At 38.6% G+C, this 18,151-nt stretch overlaps 1 protein-coding gene across 1 annotated transcript; it reads left to right on the forward strand.

The window, feature by feature from the left end:
- The first annotated feature begins 2,059 nt into the window (after nucleotides 1-2,059).
- rac2 (Rac family small GTPase 2) lies at nucleotides 2,060-13,451 on the forward strand. The gene is made up of 6 exons (XM_086294868.1): nucleotides 2,060-2,207; nucleotides 8,368-8,439; nucleotides 10,412-10,529; nucleotides 11,415-11,477; nucleotides 12,109-12,268; nucleotides 12,575-13,451. The coding sequence occupies exons 1-6, from the start codon at nucleotides 2,173-2,175 to the stop codon at nucleotides 12,703-12,705; spliced, it is 579 nt and encodes a 192-aa protein (XP_086150994.1). The 5' UTR covers nucleotides 2,060-2,172; the 3' UTR covers nucleotides 12,706-13,451.
- Nucleotides 13,452-18,151: the final 4,700 nt, after the last annotated feature.

Raw genomic sequence — 18,151 nt, forward strand, 5'->3', positions numbered from 1 at the left:
TGATGGGGACGACAAGGAGTACAGAGAACTGACCCACAACTTTGTGGACTGGTGCCAGCAGAACTACCTCCAGATCAACACTAATAAAATATAAGGCACAAACATCCTCCACTACAACCACTAAACATTCAAGGTATGGACATTGAGGCTGTGGACAGCTACAGGTACCTTGGTGTTTATCTGAACAATAAACTGGACTGGACTCATAATTCAGATGCCTTCTACAGAAAAGGGCAGAGCAGGCTGTACCTGCTGCAGAGACTCAGGTCTTTTGGAGTGAAGGGCCACTCCTTCTATGTCTCTGTGGTGGCCTCAGCCACCTTTTACAGGGTGGTCTGCTGGGATGGCAACATCTCTGCCGGGGACAGGAAGAGACTGAAAAGGCTTTTCTGGAGAGCCAGTTGTGTTCAAGGATGCCCTCTGGAGCCAGTGGAGGTGGTGAGTGATAGAAGAATGGTTGCCAAGCTGTCATCCCTGTTAGACAACATCTCCCACCCAATGGAGGAGACTCTGACAGCACTGAGCAGCTCCTTCAGTGGGAGACTGCGGCACCCACGATGCGGGACGGAGAGATTTCGCAGGTCTTTCCTCCCCACTGCTGTCAGACTCCACAACAAAGACTTCAACTGATCAAGCACACACATCCACACATGTGCAATAACACTAAGTGCAATACTCTTTATCTGACAACATTGTATTTTACTCAGTTGTATATGGTATTTGTATTCTATTTCTATTCTATTAGATAGTATTTTATTCTATTAAATTCTATTATGTACAGTATTTTTATTCTCATTCTTTTGGAGATTATGTATCGAAATTTCAGGAGAGGGACCACACCTCCAAACACGCTCCTTCTGGCTGTCATCTATATAGGTTCCCCCAGTTCTGCAAGCTGTTCATTCTCGTTTACGTGCCCCTCCCTCCCTTCTTTTTCTCCATTCTTTAACTTCTTCGCTTCTATTTAGTTCATGGGGATCTGCCAGGCCTGGGAGCCATCGCCAGTCCCCTTCGAGGCCTTCCCCAAACCGCAGCTCAATTCATGTCAAAGCCATTCACCTTTACCTACTAAAACGCTGTCAAACCTAAAGATGAGGACGTGGCCCAGCTAGTGAAGTTATCTTATTCTATTCCTGTGTTTTTCTAATTTTTGCTATGTAACTTTGCACTGTCCACTTTCTGCTTTAACAAAACAAATTTCCCACATGTGGGACTAATAAGGGTTTTATCTTATCTTATCTTATCTTATCTTGTGTATATATTTTGTATTGCGTTCATGTGCATTACTTGTTGTTTTAAATCTTTAAAAAAGTAAATTTGAACTTGACTAGATGCATGTTTTTGGATTATGATGAGGTGGGAGTGCCCATGCATACATTAGGACAGCATTTAGGATGCTGGGTTAGCATCACAATACCACATTTACAGACACATAACTTGAAGTTAACCGACAATAAACACTTATTTTCAGGTGGGTACTTGTATCACTCACACTGTGAGGACATACATGTCTTTTATAGTATCAGGAGTGCACCAGGAGGGATAACAAGGTTTAATGTTGTTTTAAGATGAAGGTAACCATTAGACACATACTGCAGAAAACACCAGGAAGTGAATGTGAGTAAGTGTTATGTTGTGTAAACCAAGGGAAATGTGTGAGTGCATGTCTTTAATTAATGAGGTTTATGGAATTCAATCTTTTATAGTAAATTGAAATTTGAGGTAGATTAATTTTAACTTCCATATGTTCCGGACATGCTGGTCTGCATTTACTGAATGGTAAATGCCCAAAAGAAGAGGAAGTTTAAAATAAAGCTGTTATTGTTCGCAGAACCTTCCTCTTTGTAGCCATTTCACAGCTTCTTCTCTCTTGCAACAGAGACTGCTTTTCAACACCCTTCACATGAATTTTTTTATGGGTGTCTTATTGGTATTGGTATCTTTTCAGCTTAAGGTCTGTTGTTTGAAAGAAAAAAAGAACAAAACAGGAAGAAGGCGATGAGTGCAAAAATGAAGGGAGAGAGGCTGAGTAAGAAAAAAAAGAAGCAGCAAAAGAAGGGGGAGGGAGGTGTGCAACAATTTCCTGTAGTTGCATGCTCTTCAGCGTCTCTCGGCCTTCCTCTCTGAGTCTGTTTCAGAGTGAAGAGCACAGACGAAGCTGAGCGGAACAGGATGCAGGCTATCAAATGTGTGGTCGTGGGAGATGGGTATGCTATTATTTTACTAATTTTAACCAGTGTGTTATAAATTAAAGGGGCCTTCAAGCTTTGAATTACACAGTGGTCGCCCAGCTGACGCATAAATGGGGATTGGCCCCAGGCTCTGAATTTCAGGGTAATCAGATAGAGCTGTCAAAGGTTGTCACATGGTAGGAGCAACAGTTTGATCCACTTCAGCGAGATTACTGTGCGGTTCAGCGTAAAAGTGTAAAAGAAACTTCTGTACTTGTGTTTTATGTCCAGTGTTAACATGTAGATCTTAAGGTGTGTATTTGACAGCGGTGATTCACACTGAGCGCGCTGGATGAGCCATGCAGGCCACAACATGCAGGAAAATGCTTTAAAGCAGCAGAACTCCTCTTCAAAGATGAAAATCCGATAGATGCCACAAAGATCAGTTGAGAAAATACAAACAAAGTGGGAAAAAAGTATGACTAAAAAAAGAAGAGGCAATAAAGAAGCAGAAGCTCAAACGTGTAAATGATTAACCTCATTGTGTTTTTGACATCTGAAAAGTTGTTGAATTTATTTGCCCTAAAGGGTGAAATGTGCTCGCGTAAGAAGTTTGGATGAGCCACCGTCTGCCATCAAATGCGTTTATCGTTGAAGGTGGGGCAAAATGGCTGGCTGTTAAAGTGAAGGGAATTGTAAAGCGGAAGTTCTACAGTTGTTTCTCAAAAATAGTTCAGTAAACACTTTAACACATGCAGTTCACCATCCAGAGGTAGCACACGGGTACTGCAGCGTGTGTGCAGAGCTTCCTGGTGTGTGACACTGATTTAAAAAAAATGCAGAGAGAGAAGCCGTAACAGTGACGTGTGTAAATATTTGGAAAGGGAAACATGTGGTGTTGGCTCTATTTCATTTACCACGCTACATTTACATAAAACCCTTTTTTTAAATTGAAAGCCTTTGATTGTCAGCTAATGAAAAAGACCTTGCATGAAAAATAACAGTTCAAGTGATTTAAACAAATCCAAAACATGATTTAAGTTTTGACATTTAAAAAAATTAATTGTGTGTTTTCTCAAATATTCTTTGTAGTGTTCAAAACAAGCATCAATTATTGTCTGTTGACAGGAGACCAACAGTAGTCAGGGTTTATGTTAACCATACTTTGATAATTTTTTTGTTGTGTTTAAATAACTTGTTTTGTTGTTTTTCTTAAGAAGCTGTTTTTTAGTAGCTGCCAATCAAAAGCTTCCATTAAAAAAAGGTTTTATGTAATTTAAGTGTGCTAAAGTCAATAAAGACAGTTCACTAAAAAGAAGTGACAAAATGTGTAAAACAAACAAACAAGCATTAGTAATAATAAGTCACTGACGTGAAAATATGCTGCTACAATAAACACTGCAGAGGTAAACATGCTGAACTTTTTGTAGATCTTGTTTCATTACTTCTGACTCCGCTCCAGAACTTGACCTAGATTTCAGTTCCGCCTTTATTACTTGTTTCTTTACAACTAGTGCTGTGTACAAACTAGTACTGCAAATTTTACAATCCAGATACCAAGTAAATACAGGGTCAGTACTGCGGATACCAATACTCGCACTTTTAACCTATAAGGAAAGCCTATATAGGTAAGTGCAGTGTATCACGACTTATGAGACATGCCATTATTAATTTGCAAATTCTAAAAACATTTGAATGATTTTTACTTTCCACAATAATTAGAAAAAACAAGAAAACACACCTTTTAGTTTCTCGTGAATTTTCAAACTGGGTTTTTTGGAGACCCAGAATTTACTGTTCATGTCTCAAAAGCACGTTGGGTCAGCTTCTGTTATTAAATATTCTATAGGGTACAAATAAAATAGACCTGCAGTCAACACAAACAGGTTTAGACCTTTTTTAATAGGTTGTTTAAGGAATATTATGTCATGTGCAAAAGAAATAATTTATTTAACAGATTCAGTGGACTACAGACTGAACTTAAAGCACTTAATCAATCTGATACCAATATCTGTGTCTGTATCAATATTTGGATTAATTCGTTCACCTCTATTAAAAACACAACACTAAGACAAAGGCAGTCAGTTCACTTCAGTGGGTTACACAAGCAGGAGGAAGAGCTTGGAGATGTGCCCAGTTTTACACCTGCACCCATATGAATAAAAGGAAATATTGTGAAAAGGTTTTCAAAATGTTGCCTTTTAAAATATTTGAAAGCTACATTGCAAATACCCAGCCAGCCCTTTAGAAAGTCTGTATTGTTTCATGTGACAGCCAGAAAGCTAATGATGGTGGTGGTAATTTCCACATTTATTTCTCATTTTTGATCACCTCTGCTAGGCGCTAACAGTGTATATATAGATACATACACACAGTAGTTAAACTTAACTGCTGATGGAGAAGAGGAAGTCGGTTTCATGTTGTAGGGAAGTCTGCTGCAAGAGTCGTGGTATTTACAGTTTAACAGCACAAGCATTTAAATGCAATCAGAGCTCATCAGCTGTGTTGCAAAATCCATCTTCTTTAACCCATTTTACTCCACAAATAAGAGTTTTAAATAAGAAATAATTATTTGAAATAATAATAAATAATTTCAAATAAGAACAACAGAAGTAATGTGAATGATTTAAGCGTATGGTTTAATTAGCAGCCAAGTTAATGAACATCCTACAGTCTGATGACTGACTCATTAAAACCTTACAAAACAAACAGGTGCGTTTAAAGGCAAATGGGGCAGTGGGTTATAAATGTTAAATTAAATATAACACTAGAAAGAAAATAAATTTGGAGAGCCACACCACAGCTATTTGTATTGTACATAATTTGACAGGTTTTCAAGATAGTCCTTGAAAAGTAGAGATGACAGCAGCTAACTTGCTGTTTTTCAAAGAAAGCATCATTAATGTGCCTGAACTGAAATAAAATGAAGTTTCTGTCTATTGTGATTCTTATAGCGAAGTCGCTTTTTCTCGGAAAAAGCTAGCGTTCTGTTGCTTTCTGCTGGCAGGGCAGTTAAGGACAGAAACACGTCCCTGTGCAAGTGTATATAAACATTTCTGAAACTTACATGGGTGTATAAGCAGTAGCTGGTTGTGGTGGTTGAAGCTGACCTCTGTCAGGAAATTGTCTGCTGCTGCTGTTTTCATGCCTGAAGTCAAAATGTCGGATGTTAGAAAGTGGCTCGTGGTGCTGTCACATTCCTAAAACTCAGAGAAAGACAATTTACCACTGGTTGCTGCACATACAACATTTTTAAGGACTTGTGAGCATCCCGGTGAAGGTGGAAGCCCAGATTTGTACTTCTTGTTATATTAGACAGTCTCTTGCATGCCTTCTTTCCTGTCTTCCTTCTCTCACCCCAACCGGTCGCAGCAGATGGCCCCGCCCCTCCCTGAGCCTGGTTCTGCTGGAGGTTTCTTCCTGTTAAAAGGGAGTTTTTCCTTCCCACTGTCACCAAAGTGCTTGCTCATAGGGGGTCACATGATTGCTGGGTTTTTCTCTGTGTGTATTATTGTAGGATCTACCTTACAATATAAAGCACCTTGAAGCGACTGTTGTTGTGATTTCATGCTGTATAAATAAAATTGAATTTAATTGACTTCTCCTGCTAAAGTGAGTGCTGAGTTAGCAGTTATATGTGTTAGTCCCCATAGGGAAATAGTTCCTCTGCATTTAACCCATTCACACAGTGAAGCAGTGGGCAGCCACCAATGCAGCGCCCGGGGAGCAGTGTGTAGGGACAGTACCTTGCTCAGGGGTACCTTAGGGTAGCCGTTCAGTGGAGTTGAACCCCCGACCTTCCGATCATGGGGCCACCACTCTACCTACTGAGCTATATGACAATTAAAGCACAACAGTTATACAGCTACAGATATAATTTGTAAAATAAAGTAAACCTAATGAGTAACAAAAAAGTCAAGCCTCCTTTGAGAAATTAAAGTTTACTCAGTTTTATTTTTTCTTACATGCAGTTGTAGAGCTATGCAGCTAGCTAACTGACACCATTTGGCCTCAGTCTGGTTGAAACCATTCATCACCATATATTCACTTTTTATTCTTTTTAGACGGGACCAAAAGAAATGAAATGTCACAATAGGTTAAAACGATAGGATAAAACATGTTCATGGAAAAGCAGATTATGAAGCAGACAGAGAGAGATGTGAGGCAGAAATCTTTTTTCTTTCCTTTTTTTTGAAAGCTCGGTGTGGCCAGTTCCTGTTTTCAGCTCAAACCGATGCTTCTGAAACAGCGCGGTTCCTTTTTGACTCACACACGACCACAAAGCACACGCATGTAATGCTATACTTATGAGACCCTTTAGTGGCATTATTTAATGTGTGACCCACATCCCTGACTCAACCTCTGCATTCGACCTAAACCCTGTTTTAACCTTAACAGTGAGACTAAATCTTAAACCCACACGAGCCTTTGGAAAAAGTTACAAACTGACAACATTTCATCAGACTCGACCTCTAAAACTCAGAGTTGTCCTCACAAAGACAGAAATGCTCACAGGCACTCTGACGCTTATCTGCGTTGCTCATATCACTACTGAGTCATCTCGTCAGCAGTGCTGGTCTTTTTTAAAATGCTAACTTTTGGAATGACTGTCATTTTGTAGTTTCTGTGTCATGCATTTTTTTTCTAGTCAGAACATATTTGGATTTTATAATTAATAAAAAATTTAATTCACTAGCCACAAAGTATAAAAGTTTGTTGTTGTTGTTGTTGTTATTAATGTTGGTGCTGAAAAACACTAAAATATATACTCAGTACACTTGTACTATAACACTAAGCAGCCATGAAAGTAAAGAAACGTGCTAACAAGTGCACCCACAGATCCCTCAATGGAAGCGTCAGTTGATAATAATGATGTGTCATCCCTTCCATATTTTTGTATAACTACTTTTAATAATATACAATATAATAATAATACTTAAAAGAATTAAATATGAAAACCAAAAATTATTTTGTATATGAGAAATATGCCAACATGTTTATTTGATTTACATATTAAACATAAAAAGGTTTTTGGGGGGAGAGAATGGGGGAAGCTCAATTTCTTCTGTCTGATAATAGTTCAAAGTTCCACAAAATTATTAATCTTATTGTGGGATTTTAAAATATTTCTATTGTGTTAATGTGGTTTGAGTAAAAGGTGGGAGTATGTGAGAGTTTCGAGCAAAACCATCGAGAAGACCAGTATAAACCTGCTTTATTTGACAAACGCTTGTACGTCACAAATGTCTTTTATGGCACAGAGTCACAGGCAGACTGAGAAAAAAGGACGAGCTGATGGTTTCCTTGCAGACTGGATTTGCTTGGTTATTTATGTAAGCAAAAAAAAAAGAAGGTTATTTATCAATAAGTGTGATAAAGACTGATCCAATCAGGGGTTCTGATCTCCGTCTGTCAGATAAGAGACTCTACAGAATTCTGTTTATTTATTTATTAACCTTTATTTAACCAGGAAAAGTCCCATTGAGATTAAAAACCTCTTTTTCAAGGGAGTCCTGGCCAAGAGGCGACAACACGTTGAAATTTGATGAAACAAAAAGACTGAAGCCACTCCTCCTAGCTTATGACCAATCAGATGTATCCAGAGTGTAATCAACATGAAATATGAGTGCTGCAGTGAAACCAGGCCTCGAGTTCTTTGTGCTGCTGTTGAAAATGCTGGCAGCAAATCTGTGGAAACTAAATAAGAAGCAGGCTAGCTGATACTTGCTGGATCACCTTGCAGGCAGCCATGCAGTTTCATCACTGTGGATGCTGGGACAAGCTGAACACAGATCACTGAATTTCTGCAAATTAGAAACACAAAAACACTGTTTACAGATGTCAGCGTGCCCATGAAATCTGTATTTGTTGAATGTTTTGTTTTTGACCGTGACAGTATTTTCGAACAATGACGTCAACAAAGGAACTGGGGGAGTTGCTCACAGAGTAAATATAATGCACTTCCAGAAAACATTTAAACTTGGAGTGTGACTGATGTGTATAGGCGTGCATATTGCATCATCTCCTGTCAGTACTATATATTTTTTTCTTATATATATATATATATATATATATATATATATATATATATATATATATATGGAATAGCAACATTTACTGTCTCTTGTGTTTTTTTCTTGTCATTCTCTATGTCTCTTTCCTGACTTCTCTTTGTCTTTTTACTTGTGTTATACAGAGCTGTGGGTAAAACATGTCTTCTCATCAGTTACACAACCAATGCCTTCCCCGGAGAGTACATTCCTACTGTGTGAGTACTACAAACAAACATCTACACACACAGAAATACAGACATAAACACTTTCGCGGTCTCTCTGTGAGGCACCTACAGGTACATGCGCATGTCTTCATTGATCAGTTGTGCACTGTGTCAGGACACACGGACAAATATTATAGAGAAGATGCACACATGTGCTGCAGTCCATCTGGAGATGTCTGACTGTAACACAGGCAGGTTTGGGCTGGCAGCAGCCTGCAGGTTATTAAAACATATTTGTGGTTCAAAGCGTGTTTGATCAAACGTCAGCTGCTTTCTGCACACGGTGAAAGAAAAGAGGAAAGAAGTGAGATGGGCTTTTCTTTTTTTAAAACAATAAATATCGCTGTGCACCTGAGGTCCTGACAGCGCTGGAATTGAACAAGTCAAGTACTAGAGTGTTGTATGTCCATGCAACACAATAGTTTTGCTACATTTTGAATGGACATTTGAACAGCTTAATGTAAAATTCAGTTAAATATGAATCTAATATGTGAAGCATATTTAAATGCATTGTTTTTATATAAACTAACCTTCTCCATAGTAAATGTTTAAAAAAGATAACAATATTACTCGATTAGCAACTGTTTTTCAAATCCAATCTGATCCATTTTCCTGTATACATTTATTTATTATTATTATTATTTATTATTGTAAATATTCTTGAGGTTTGGGCAATTGGTTTAAAACACTATACAACCTTTTTGGCCATTAAGTCTCATTAATCACTTTGCTTGTTGTTTCTACAGTTTTACAAACCAAAATTAAAAGTTTTAATTGGCAAATTAATAATTAGCACAATCTATAATGTAAACAGTCAGAAATTTAAGCCCAACTTGGAATATGCAGGACATTAGAATATTGAAAGAAATATTGAAAGAAATAAAATGAATATTTCTACAATGATCAGCACTTTTACTTCAGCAAAAAATTGAATGCTTCTTCCACCAGTGGGTGCTGGTGCCTACTTCAAACTTTCACATAAAATAAAAAAAATAAAACCATATAAAGGAACACAGTCCATAAATATTACATGTAAGCCATATTAGAATGAAGGCAATAAAAGATCTAGGGAAGCACAATAAATGATTATTAGACAGGTTATATTAAACCTCAGATCTTCAGTGATGTAATGCTGCACTCTGCAACATGAAGGACCAGAACTTCATAAAAATGACTATGAGTCATCACATTTACTTCTTCAGGCGCAACTATTTAGCAACATGTGAACCCACCGTATATTAAACTGGAAACCCAGAAATATAAACACCAACATTGAGAAATTAAACTGTTATGCTTCTTTGTGACCACACGAGGGCAGCCCTGCCTTATTATGTGTCATTGTCGTGTTGAGGCTGTGTGCAGGCAGTAGTGATGGCAAGGAGGACCCAATGTGCAGACACTCGGACCCAGAAAGTAAACTCAAACTCAGTTTTATTGCTAGATGGCAAACAGAGAACTGGCAAAACTGAGAATACAAAAACTAAACTGAAAATAACAACAACCTGAACTGGCAGACGGACAGATAGAAAACACAGCATGAAATGAGGGTAGATCGCGACACAAGAACACTAAAACTCTAAAAAGAAAACACACAGAGAACCTAAACTAAGAATAATCCTATAAGCCATTAGGCAAAGCTAGAATATAATGAAATAAACAAAATCAAAGAGCCAAAAACACAAAACACTGGGTCGACGACCCAGGCACCCTAACAGTTATGCTCTTATACTAGACATGGTTAATATGACTTGTGTGTCAAACTAACCAAAGTAATGTTGTTGGTTGATGTTTTCGTGAACAGTGATATTTCAAGTATGGTTGTAGTTTTTTCCCCCATTATAGGAGTTTAACTGGTTAAACAATCAGTGAACTGAAGGATTGTTTAATTAATAAATAACCAATGAAATGAAAGGCTGCCTGAGACTGGTTGACCAATCGTTGACCTTCTCTTCTCTCCCCACAGATTCGACAATTATTCAGCTAATGTGATGGTGGACAGCAAGCCGGTCAACCTGGGCCTCTGGGATACAGCTGGACAGGAAGATTATGACAGGCTCCGCCCACTGTCCTACCCACAGACGGTACAGAATCACACATACACACACAAAGCACTCGTACAGCTCATTAGAACAAGGGGGTTTTAACATTATGTGTTATAAACAATGTGTATCATATGTACCACTTACTTTCATGCTTTTAGCCATGAGATAACTACGATAAACACACAACATGTGGTAGAGTAGCTGAAGTAGTTGTTTTACATTTAACCTGATCTTCTCCACAGTAGAAACGAAACATAATTTCGTCCTTTCGAAATAAATATTTCAAGTCAGCACTTGTGAAACTGCATTCTCAAGGACATTTCAAAAAACCTTTGTCCCTAATAAAATAGCCGACTTTAATAGATCCAAAACGTCCAAAACAGGAGTTACGCTTAGTTTTCAGTAAGGACACAGGGGTCTGAATCCAGTGTTAGACCATTTTTATTAGTTTCTTTATTAGTTATCATGAGTTATTAGTCAAGTTTATGACTTTATGACTTGCAGTTTAGTTTTGCAAGTTTCTGTTTATTTGGGTTTAGGCACCATGACTAATTGATTAGTTTTAGGTTAATATAGACCTTCTGTCAGTATTACAAAACTTGCCAAAAGTGATGAGTGCTGCTCAGTCTGATATCTGCCCAGATGTCTGAAAAGAAGAAACAGTAGAAAAATCAAGAAAATACATGGAAAACATGTTGTTTATTGTAAATATAAATGTTATAATAAATATAAACAAATGCAAGCAAGATATGCTTTCTTCCAGATGTAATGTGGAAAGCATTTCAATTTTGTGAGAACTCAACTTTTAGAGCTTGGCAAGAAGTAATGGACATAAAGTTACACAGACAGAACTTATATAACATGTCAGCTAATTAAAACTGCAGCAGCTATTCAAATTCTTTGTCTCCTTGTCTCTCCATCCAGGATGTTTTCCTAATCTGCTTCTCCCTGGTTAGCCCGGCATCCTATGAGAACGTCAGAGCTAAGGTGAGTTTTGGCTGTTTTTTATGAGGCCTGTCTCTCAGCTGCCAAGGAACAAAATGTAAAAAGGAACAAAAGGAACAGAAATATGCAAATTTCTAACTGTGTTTTATTAAAACTTCCACAGTTGGTTAAATATTAGCATGGTAAGACGCTGAAAATAAAGTGACTGAAAGAAACAGCAGTAGATCTCATCAGGTAATACCCCAAAACTCCATGGAAATAGCTGCTTTGTGAGCAAGCTACTCCACAACACAGATTTACCAGTCATAGCCCACAACAATCACTGGCTTGTGGTTTACCTGAGAAAATAAGAGGGAGGAGAAAAATAGTAATTTATTATAGAGAAAAATAATAGGTACTTGGATAAAGAAATGGAGGAAAAACCCAAACAGATCTGAAAATAAATATGAATGAATGATTGATGCTGTGTGTGAGAGTTGGATGATGTATTTCTCTCATTTCATAGCATTGTTTTTCGTGTTAAGCCTTCATCCACCTTTCTGTAACACCTGGCATCAGAGCTTCATCTCCCTCCGCCTTTGATTCTGTTTTTTGCCTCTAACACGTTCCTTGATTTTGCGTGTTCCCCTTTCTTGCCTCTTATTTAGTTTTCCTTTACTCTGTATTCTGCCAGTGGTACCCTGAGGTCCGTCACCACTGCCCCTCCACGCCCATCATCCTGGTTGGCACTAAGCTGGATCTGAGGGATGAAAAGGATACCATTGAGAAACTGAAGGACAAGAAGCTGGCGCCTATCACCTATCCACAGGGCCTAGCTCTGGCTAAGGAGATAGGTCAGTCACTCTTACTTTATTTGCTTGAAAAGCACTTTAAGATTTGAAGCTCTCCTCACCAGTGAAGATATGAAACTAGCAGATGAAGATGCTAGAGAACTTTGTAGCCTGACTGCCTCTGCAAATTTTTGTTATTCCCCTCATTTCCTGGCATCACAGTAAAAGTATAGTAGCTGTAGTTGACTATAGTGTTCTTTGAAAGTTGAACTTATTCTTCTCCACTACCAGCAAACCTTTCTTCTCTTACTTTGTCTTTGTAGTTCTTTCTCTTCTTTTATTAACATATATGTGTCTTCGCATGTATAGATGCAGTCAAATACCTGGAGTGCTCAGCCTTGACCCAGCGTGGTCTGAAGACTGTGTTTGATGAGGCCATTCGTGCCGTCCTCTGCCCTCAGCCCGCCAAGGTCAAGAAGAAGCCCTGCTCGCTGCTGTAAACGGTACGACTGAATAAAACACAGAGGAAGAGGAGGAAGAGAGATTAGACGTTTGAGAGAAGAGAGAAACAAAGTGAACTCGCTCATTAAATCAACACATAAAGTAGAGTAGAGGTTTGAGGGCTTCTTTTCTTTTCTTTGAACATAAGTCTGAAGCTATTCAATCAAGCCTTTTATTTGTCACATGCAATGTTTACACATCTGCAGTGAAATATTACACAACCCCCCCCCCCCCCCGAACATACATACATATCAGCTCCAGCCTTGAGACCACAGCTGACACCGATATGGTAGCTGCATGAAATGATGGTGGTTTTCCTTTAGTGCGAACAACTGCATGTCAATTTCACAGTTGGTCTAACAGTCCGTCACTGGTCTCTCAGTCTCCCGTTGGAGAGCTTCTCTGAGATGTTATCAATCTTGTGCTCAGAGAGCAGAGACTGCCGTGAGCTTCTCCAAGATCTTATCCGTGCTGCGTTCAATGAGCCCATTTTGAGAAGTCACGACCCGTCCCATCATTTCCATCATAGCGGGCAGCCTTGTGGGGTTTTGAAAAGCCAATTCTGCTATCTTTGATAAGCCAGGGCCAAGCCAACTCCGAACAACAAGAACCCTGTTATCGTGGTTCCGAAAAGGTAGATGTCTACAATGTTCTCGATTGACAGTCCCGCCAGGCACACGACCCTCCAGTTCCTCCACCCGTCCATTGTGTATCCAGAGGGGAACGTCCCTCTAGGACACTCGGACTTACTCAAGCCCAGGCTTCTCGTTGAGAAGAGCGTGTCAATTGCATTCAGAGACCAGTTGTTCAAATCCATAATTCCTCTTTTAGGTTGTAACAGACCGTGAGAGTCATCCAGGGCAAAAGTAGAAAAGTAGACGAGACTAGACAAGGACATTGAGAAGCCAAGCAGGAAAGAGAAGGAAGAGGGAGAGGAGAAAAGTGCGACTGCCTTCGTCCAGAGCCAAACGAGAAAGGAAACTGTAGACACTTATCACTAAGAGGTGATTCAGAAGTTTGTTCTTGCACATATAATGGACAGAAACATTAAAGAGAAAAGAAAAGACATAAATGAACACAACACAAGACAGAAAAGTTTCACATGCTTTGTACTCAATTTCATTTTTTTGCAGAGGAAAAATAAATTTGTCCTGAATATTGTTGGAGTAATTTTGTCCCACAGGCATCAATTTAACCCCATGATTTATGTGACCTTTGTTTTAGATTCTCACAGGAGCACAGAAGAAGAGAAAAGGACTGCAGACCCTGAAGAATATATGCAAATCTGCCATGTCTCTAATGTATATCTACAACTTTAAACAAAACAAAAAACAAAACAATGTATGGTGTGCAGGTTTGCTATTGTTTTAGAAATGCCAACGAGCTCTTAAGTCCAAATCCAGACGCTGCCCAGACAGGATTTCTTTGTAAAATATATCAGTTTAGAGATTATAGACCCTTTGAGTTTAAGTGTAAGTCTGAGAGCAGCATGCTGCCTTCATCTAAAGTACTGCCAACAATATATATGTGTTTCATGAAACCTAAAATAAAAATAACTTTTGTAACTGAAATAAACACAGTGTTTCAGTATGATTTGTTCACTGTGCTGTTTTCAGGGTGATGAATGTAAGGAGCAGAAATGGTCGTTTGTGAGGAAGCAAGCAACAAGCAAACTTGTGTCTGAATAAGATTTATTAACAAATGTATTATTTGTTGTGCTATTAAAATAAAAATAAAACATTTGATTGCACAAAAGATTCACATTATTTCTCCACAACATGTGACCTTTTGGATTGAATGCCTATACTCAACTATGGGGGATATAAAATTCTCATTTTGATACAGCTGCTGATATCGCCTATACTCTGTCCTTATTTACATATTGTGGAGAACAGCATCTTTTTCTGGTGGTGGGTTGAAAATGTTCAGACTCAAGCAGCACTTTCAGTTTTGCAGTTTAATGTTTGACCAGCTTTTTTGCCAAAACACCTTCATGTTTCAATCATTTTAGTAATCCTGCGAACAGTTAATCATGTCACATGGTGCTCAAGTCTTCAGCTGTGATTTTATTTGTTATTTAATTAATACAGTTTAATGTCTTATAATATAGATAGCTACACAGGCATACAGAGAGATTGTTTACTTTATTAATCCCCAGTGCGACTGAAGATTAAACTGAATATAAAGCATTTAAAAGAAGCTCAATCTTAAACTCATAACAGAACAGTAATGTTAGTCCATATAAAACTGATGTGGAATATTTTCCTCTTGAATTATTAGGTTAACTTTGATATTTTGTGGTTAGTTTGCCAGGATGATGACTGTCACCTCTCTGCCTTTCTGCAAGAGGCTCCATATGCCGCTGTTCTAGTGGATACTGTAAAAATAAATAAGCAATGATATATGATAATACATTATCATTAAACTCTTAACTATACAGTAGTAGTAAAAAATATTTTACTACTTTCCAAATATCAATGAAAGTATAGGCATTCATGTAATAATAATAATAATAATAATGAACATGAATTATGTTTCATTCACAAAATATTTTCTCTTGCCAGTTAGTATTGTATTGTAGTGGTATTGTAATTTTCAGGAGACTGATAGTAACAGAAATTAATTCCATAGACAAGAAATCAACATGGACATGGACCGCCACACTGCAAAACATTTGGTAATCTTTTCTGAATGGTTTATAGTTATGACCCTATTAAGGATACACAGAAGACAATGGACGAATGGACAAAATAAAGCATGTAGAGTACTTTTCAAATTCTTTTTGGTGTTTGCTCAAATATGGGACCTTAAATAATTTTTTTTTAATAATATAATTTAACTAGACCATACAGTGGGGCAAAAAAGTATTTAGTCAGCCACCAATTGTGCAAGTTCCCCCACTTAAAATGATGACAGAGGTCAGTAATTTGCACCAGAGGTACACGTCAACTGTGAGAGACAGAATGTGAAAAAAAAGTCCATGAATTCACATGGTAGGATTTGTAAAGAATTTATCCGTAAATCAGGGTGGCAAATAAGTATTTGGTCACCTCAAACATGGAAAATCTCTGGCTCTCACAGACCTGTAACGTCTTCTGTAAGAAGCTTTTCTGTCCCCCACTCGTTACCTGTATGAATGGCACCTGTTTGAACCCATCATCTGTATAAAAGACACCTGTCCACAGCCTCAAACAGTCAGACTCCAAACTCCGCCATGGCCAAGACCAAAGAGCTCTCGAAGGACACCAGGAAAAGCATTGTAGACCTGCACCAGACTGGGAAGAGTGAATCTACAATAGGCAAGCAGCTTGGTGTGAAAAAATCAACTGTGGGAGCAATCATCAGAAAATGGAAGACATACAAGACCACTGATAATCTCCCACGATCTGGGGCTCCACGCAAGATCTCATCCCATGGGGTCAAAATGATCATGAGAACGGTGAGCAAAGATCCCAGAACCACACGGGGGGACCTGGTGAATGACCTGCAGAGAGCTGGGACCAAAGTAACAAAGGTCACCATCAGTAACACACTAAAACGGCAGGGAATCAAATCCCGCAGTGCCAGACGTGTTCCGCTGCTGAAGCCAGTGCATGTCCAGGCCCATCTGAAGTTTGCCAGAGAGCACATGGATGATACAGCAGAGGATTGGGAGAATGTCATGTGGTCAGATGAAACCAAAGTAGAACTTTTTGGTATAAACTCAACTCGTCGTGTTTGGAGGAAGAAGAATACTGAGTTGCATCCCAAGAACACCATACCTACTGTGAAGCATGGGGGTGGAAACATCATGCTATGGGGCTGTTTTTCTGCCAAGGGGACAGGACGACTGATCCGTGTTAAGGACAGAATGAATGGGGCCATGTATCGTGGGATTTTGAGCCAAAACCTCCTTCCATCAGTGAGAACTTTGAAGATGAAACGCGGCTGGGTCTTCCAACATGACAATGATCCAAAACACACCGCCCGGGCAACAAAGGAGTGGCTCCGTAAGAAGCATTTGAAAGTCCTGGAGTGGCCTAGCCAGTCTCCAGACCTCAACCCCATAGAAAATCTGTGGCGGGAGTTGAAAGTCCGTGTTGCTCGGCGACAGCCCCAAAACATCACTGCTCTCGAGAAGATCTGCATGGAGGAATGGGCCAAAATACCAGCTACTGTGTGTGCAAACCTGGTAAAGACCTATAGTAAACGTTTGACCTCTGTTATTGCCAACAAAGGTTATGTTACAAAGTATTGAGTTGTATTTTTGTTATTGACCAAATACTTATTTGCCACCCCGATTTACGAATAAATTCTTTACAAATCCTACCATGTGGATTCATGGATTTTTTTTTCACATTCTGTCTCTCACAGTTGAAGTGTACCTCTGGTGCAAATTACTGACCTCTGTCATCATTTTAGGTGGGGGAACTTGCACAATCGGTGGCTGACTAAATACTTTTTTGCCCCACTGTACCTAGAATTTTTTTGTGGTACATTTCCCTGATGACAGATCCTGATTTAATTTCATGGTTGGAAGGACCAGGAAAAATTCTAAAAATTGTTTGAGTTGAGACAAAATGACCCTATTAGCAAATCACCATCGGTTTAAGAAAGGACACAAAAAAATTCAGTTAACATACAAAATCTGATATGAAAGAGGCAACACACAGTCTAACTCTTTTGTTTTTATGTTGCATAATACAGAGAAAAACTGTTTTTACGACACTAATGATGCCAGTAACAGTCGCTGTTGGGGAGGACAGTTTACACTGAGCATGTGCAGTTTAAAGATGCCTTTTATTTTTAAGGAGGAAACCATCCTGAGCTGCTAGCTGTCCAGTTTAAAATCTATAGTGAAGCACTTTCTGATGTCTTCTTATTCCTTTTCAGTATTGTGGATGTTTTGTTCAATATTTCCTTTTTGATGTTTGTTTACCAGCCGTATTGGTATCAATACTTCCTGTTATTTAGCCGTAAATAGCCATTGTAGTGTCTTTGATTGAGATATGACTTATCGATCGTATTGATAATTTACGGAGAGCTTAGAGATGGATATCTGTGTAAGTAATGGCACAGCTTTTTTCCCCTTTTTTGTTTTTAGAATTAGGATTTTAAGAAAAGAAAAACAATTAAACCGTAGCTGAATCTGATCAGAGGAAAAGAGGTATCCGTCAGCTGTGACGCTGCGTTCTCGTTGATCTCCTTGAGATCTGAATGACATCAAACTTATTTTTGAAGTTTGCATTTACCCTGTTGTATTAAAAGAATACCTAAAGTTTCTTTTCCATTAGAGAATTTTTTGTTAACCTGTTTACTGGTCTTGATTATGCATCAAGTCAGAATCTGAAATTCATTTTTTTTAAAAAGGACGTAAAAACTCCCACGTTTTACAGCGTCGGCTATGCGGAGGCTGCCAGGCGTCGTATTTACACACCCATGGATGGTTAACTGTATTTATTGCGT

This window comes from Aulonocara sp. 'chitande type north' Nkhata Bay, linkage group LG6 (genome assembly GCF_057382095.1).
Source record: "Aulonocara sp. 'chitande type north' Nkhata Bay isolate Kocher_YH1m ecotype deep benthic linkage group LG6, A_spYH_male_GT1.1, whole genome shotgun sequence".
Taxonomy (NCBI): domain Eukaryota; kingdom Metazoa; phylum Chordata; class Actinopteri; order Cichliformes; family Cichlidae; genus Aulonocara; species Aulonocara sp. 'chitande type north' Nkhata Bay.

Bases quoted from the DNA above. Each gene is read 5' to 3' on its own strand.
- rac2 (XM_086294868.1), top strand. From the start codon at position 2,173: ATGCAGGCTATCAAATGTGTGGTCGTGGGAGATGG. The intron at 8,440-10,411 runs GTGAGTACTACA...CTCTCCCCACAG, and splicing joins GGAGAGTACATTCCTACTGT to ATTCGACAATTATTCAGCTA. The intron at 12,269-12,574 runs GTCAGTCACTCT...TCGCATGTATAG, and splicing joins AGCTCTGGCTAAGGAGATAG to ATGCAGTCAAATACCTGGAG.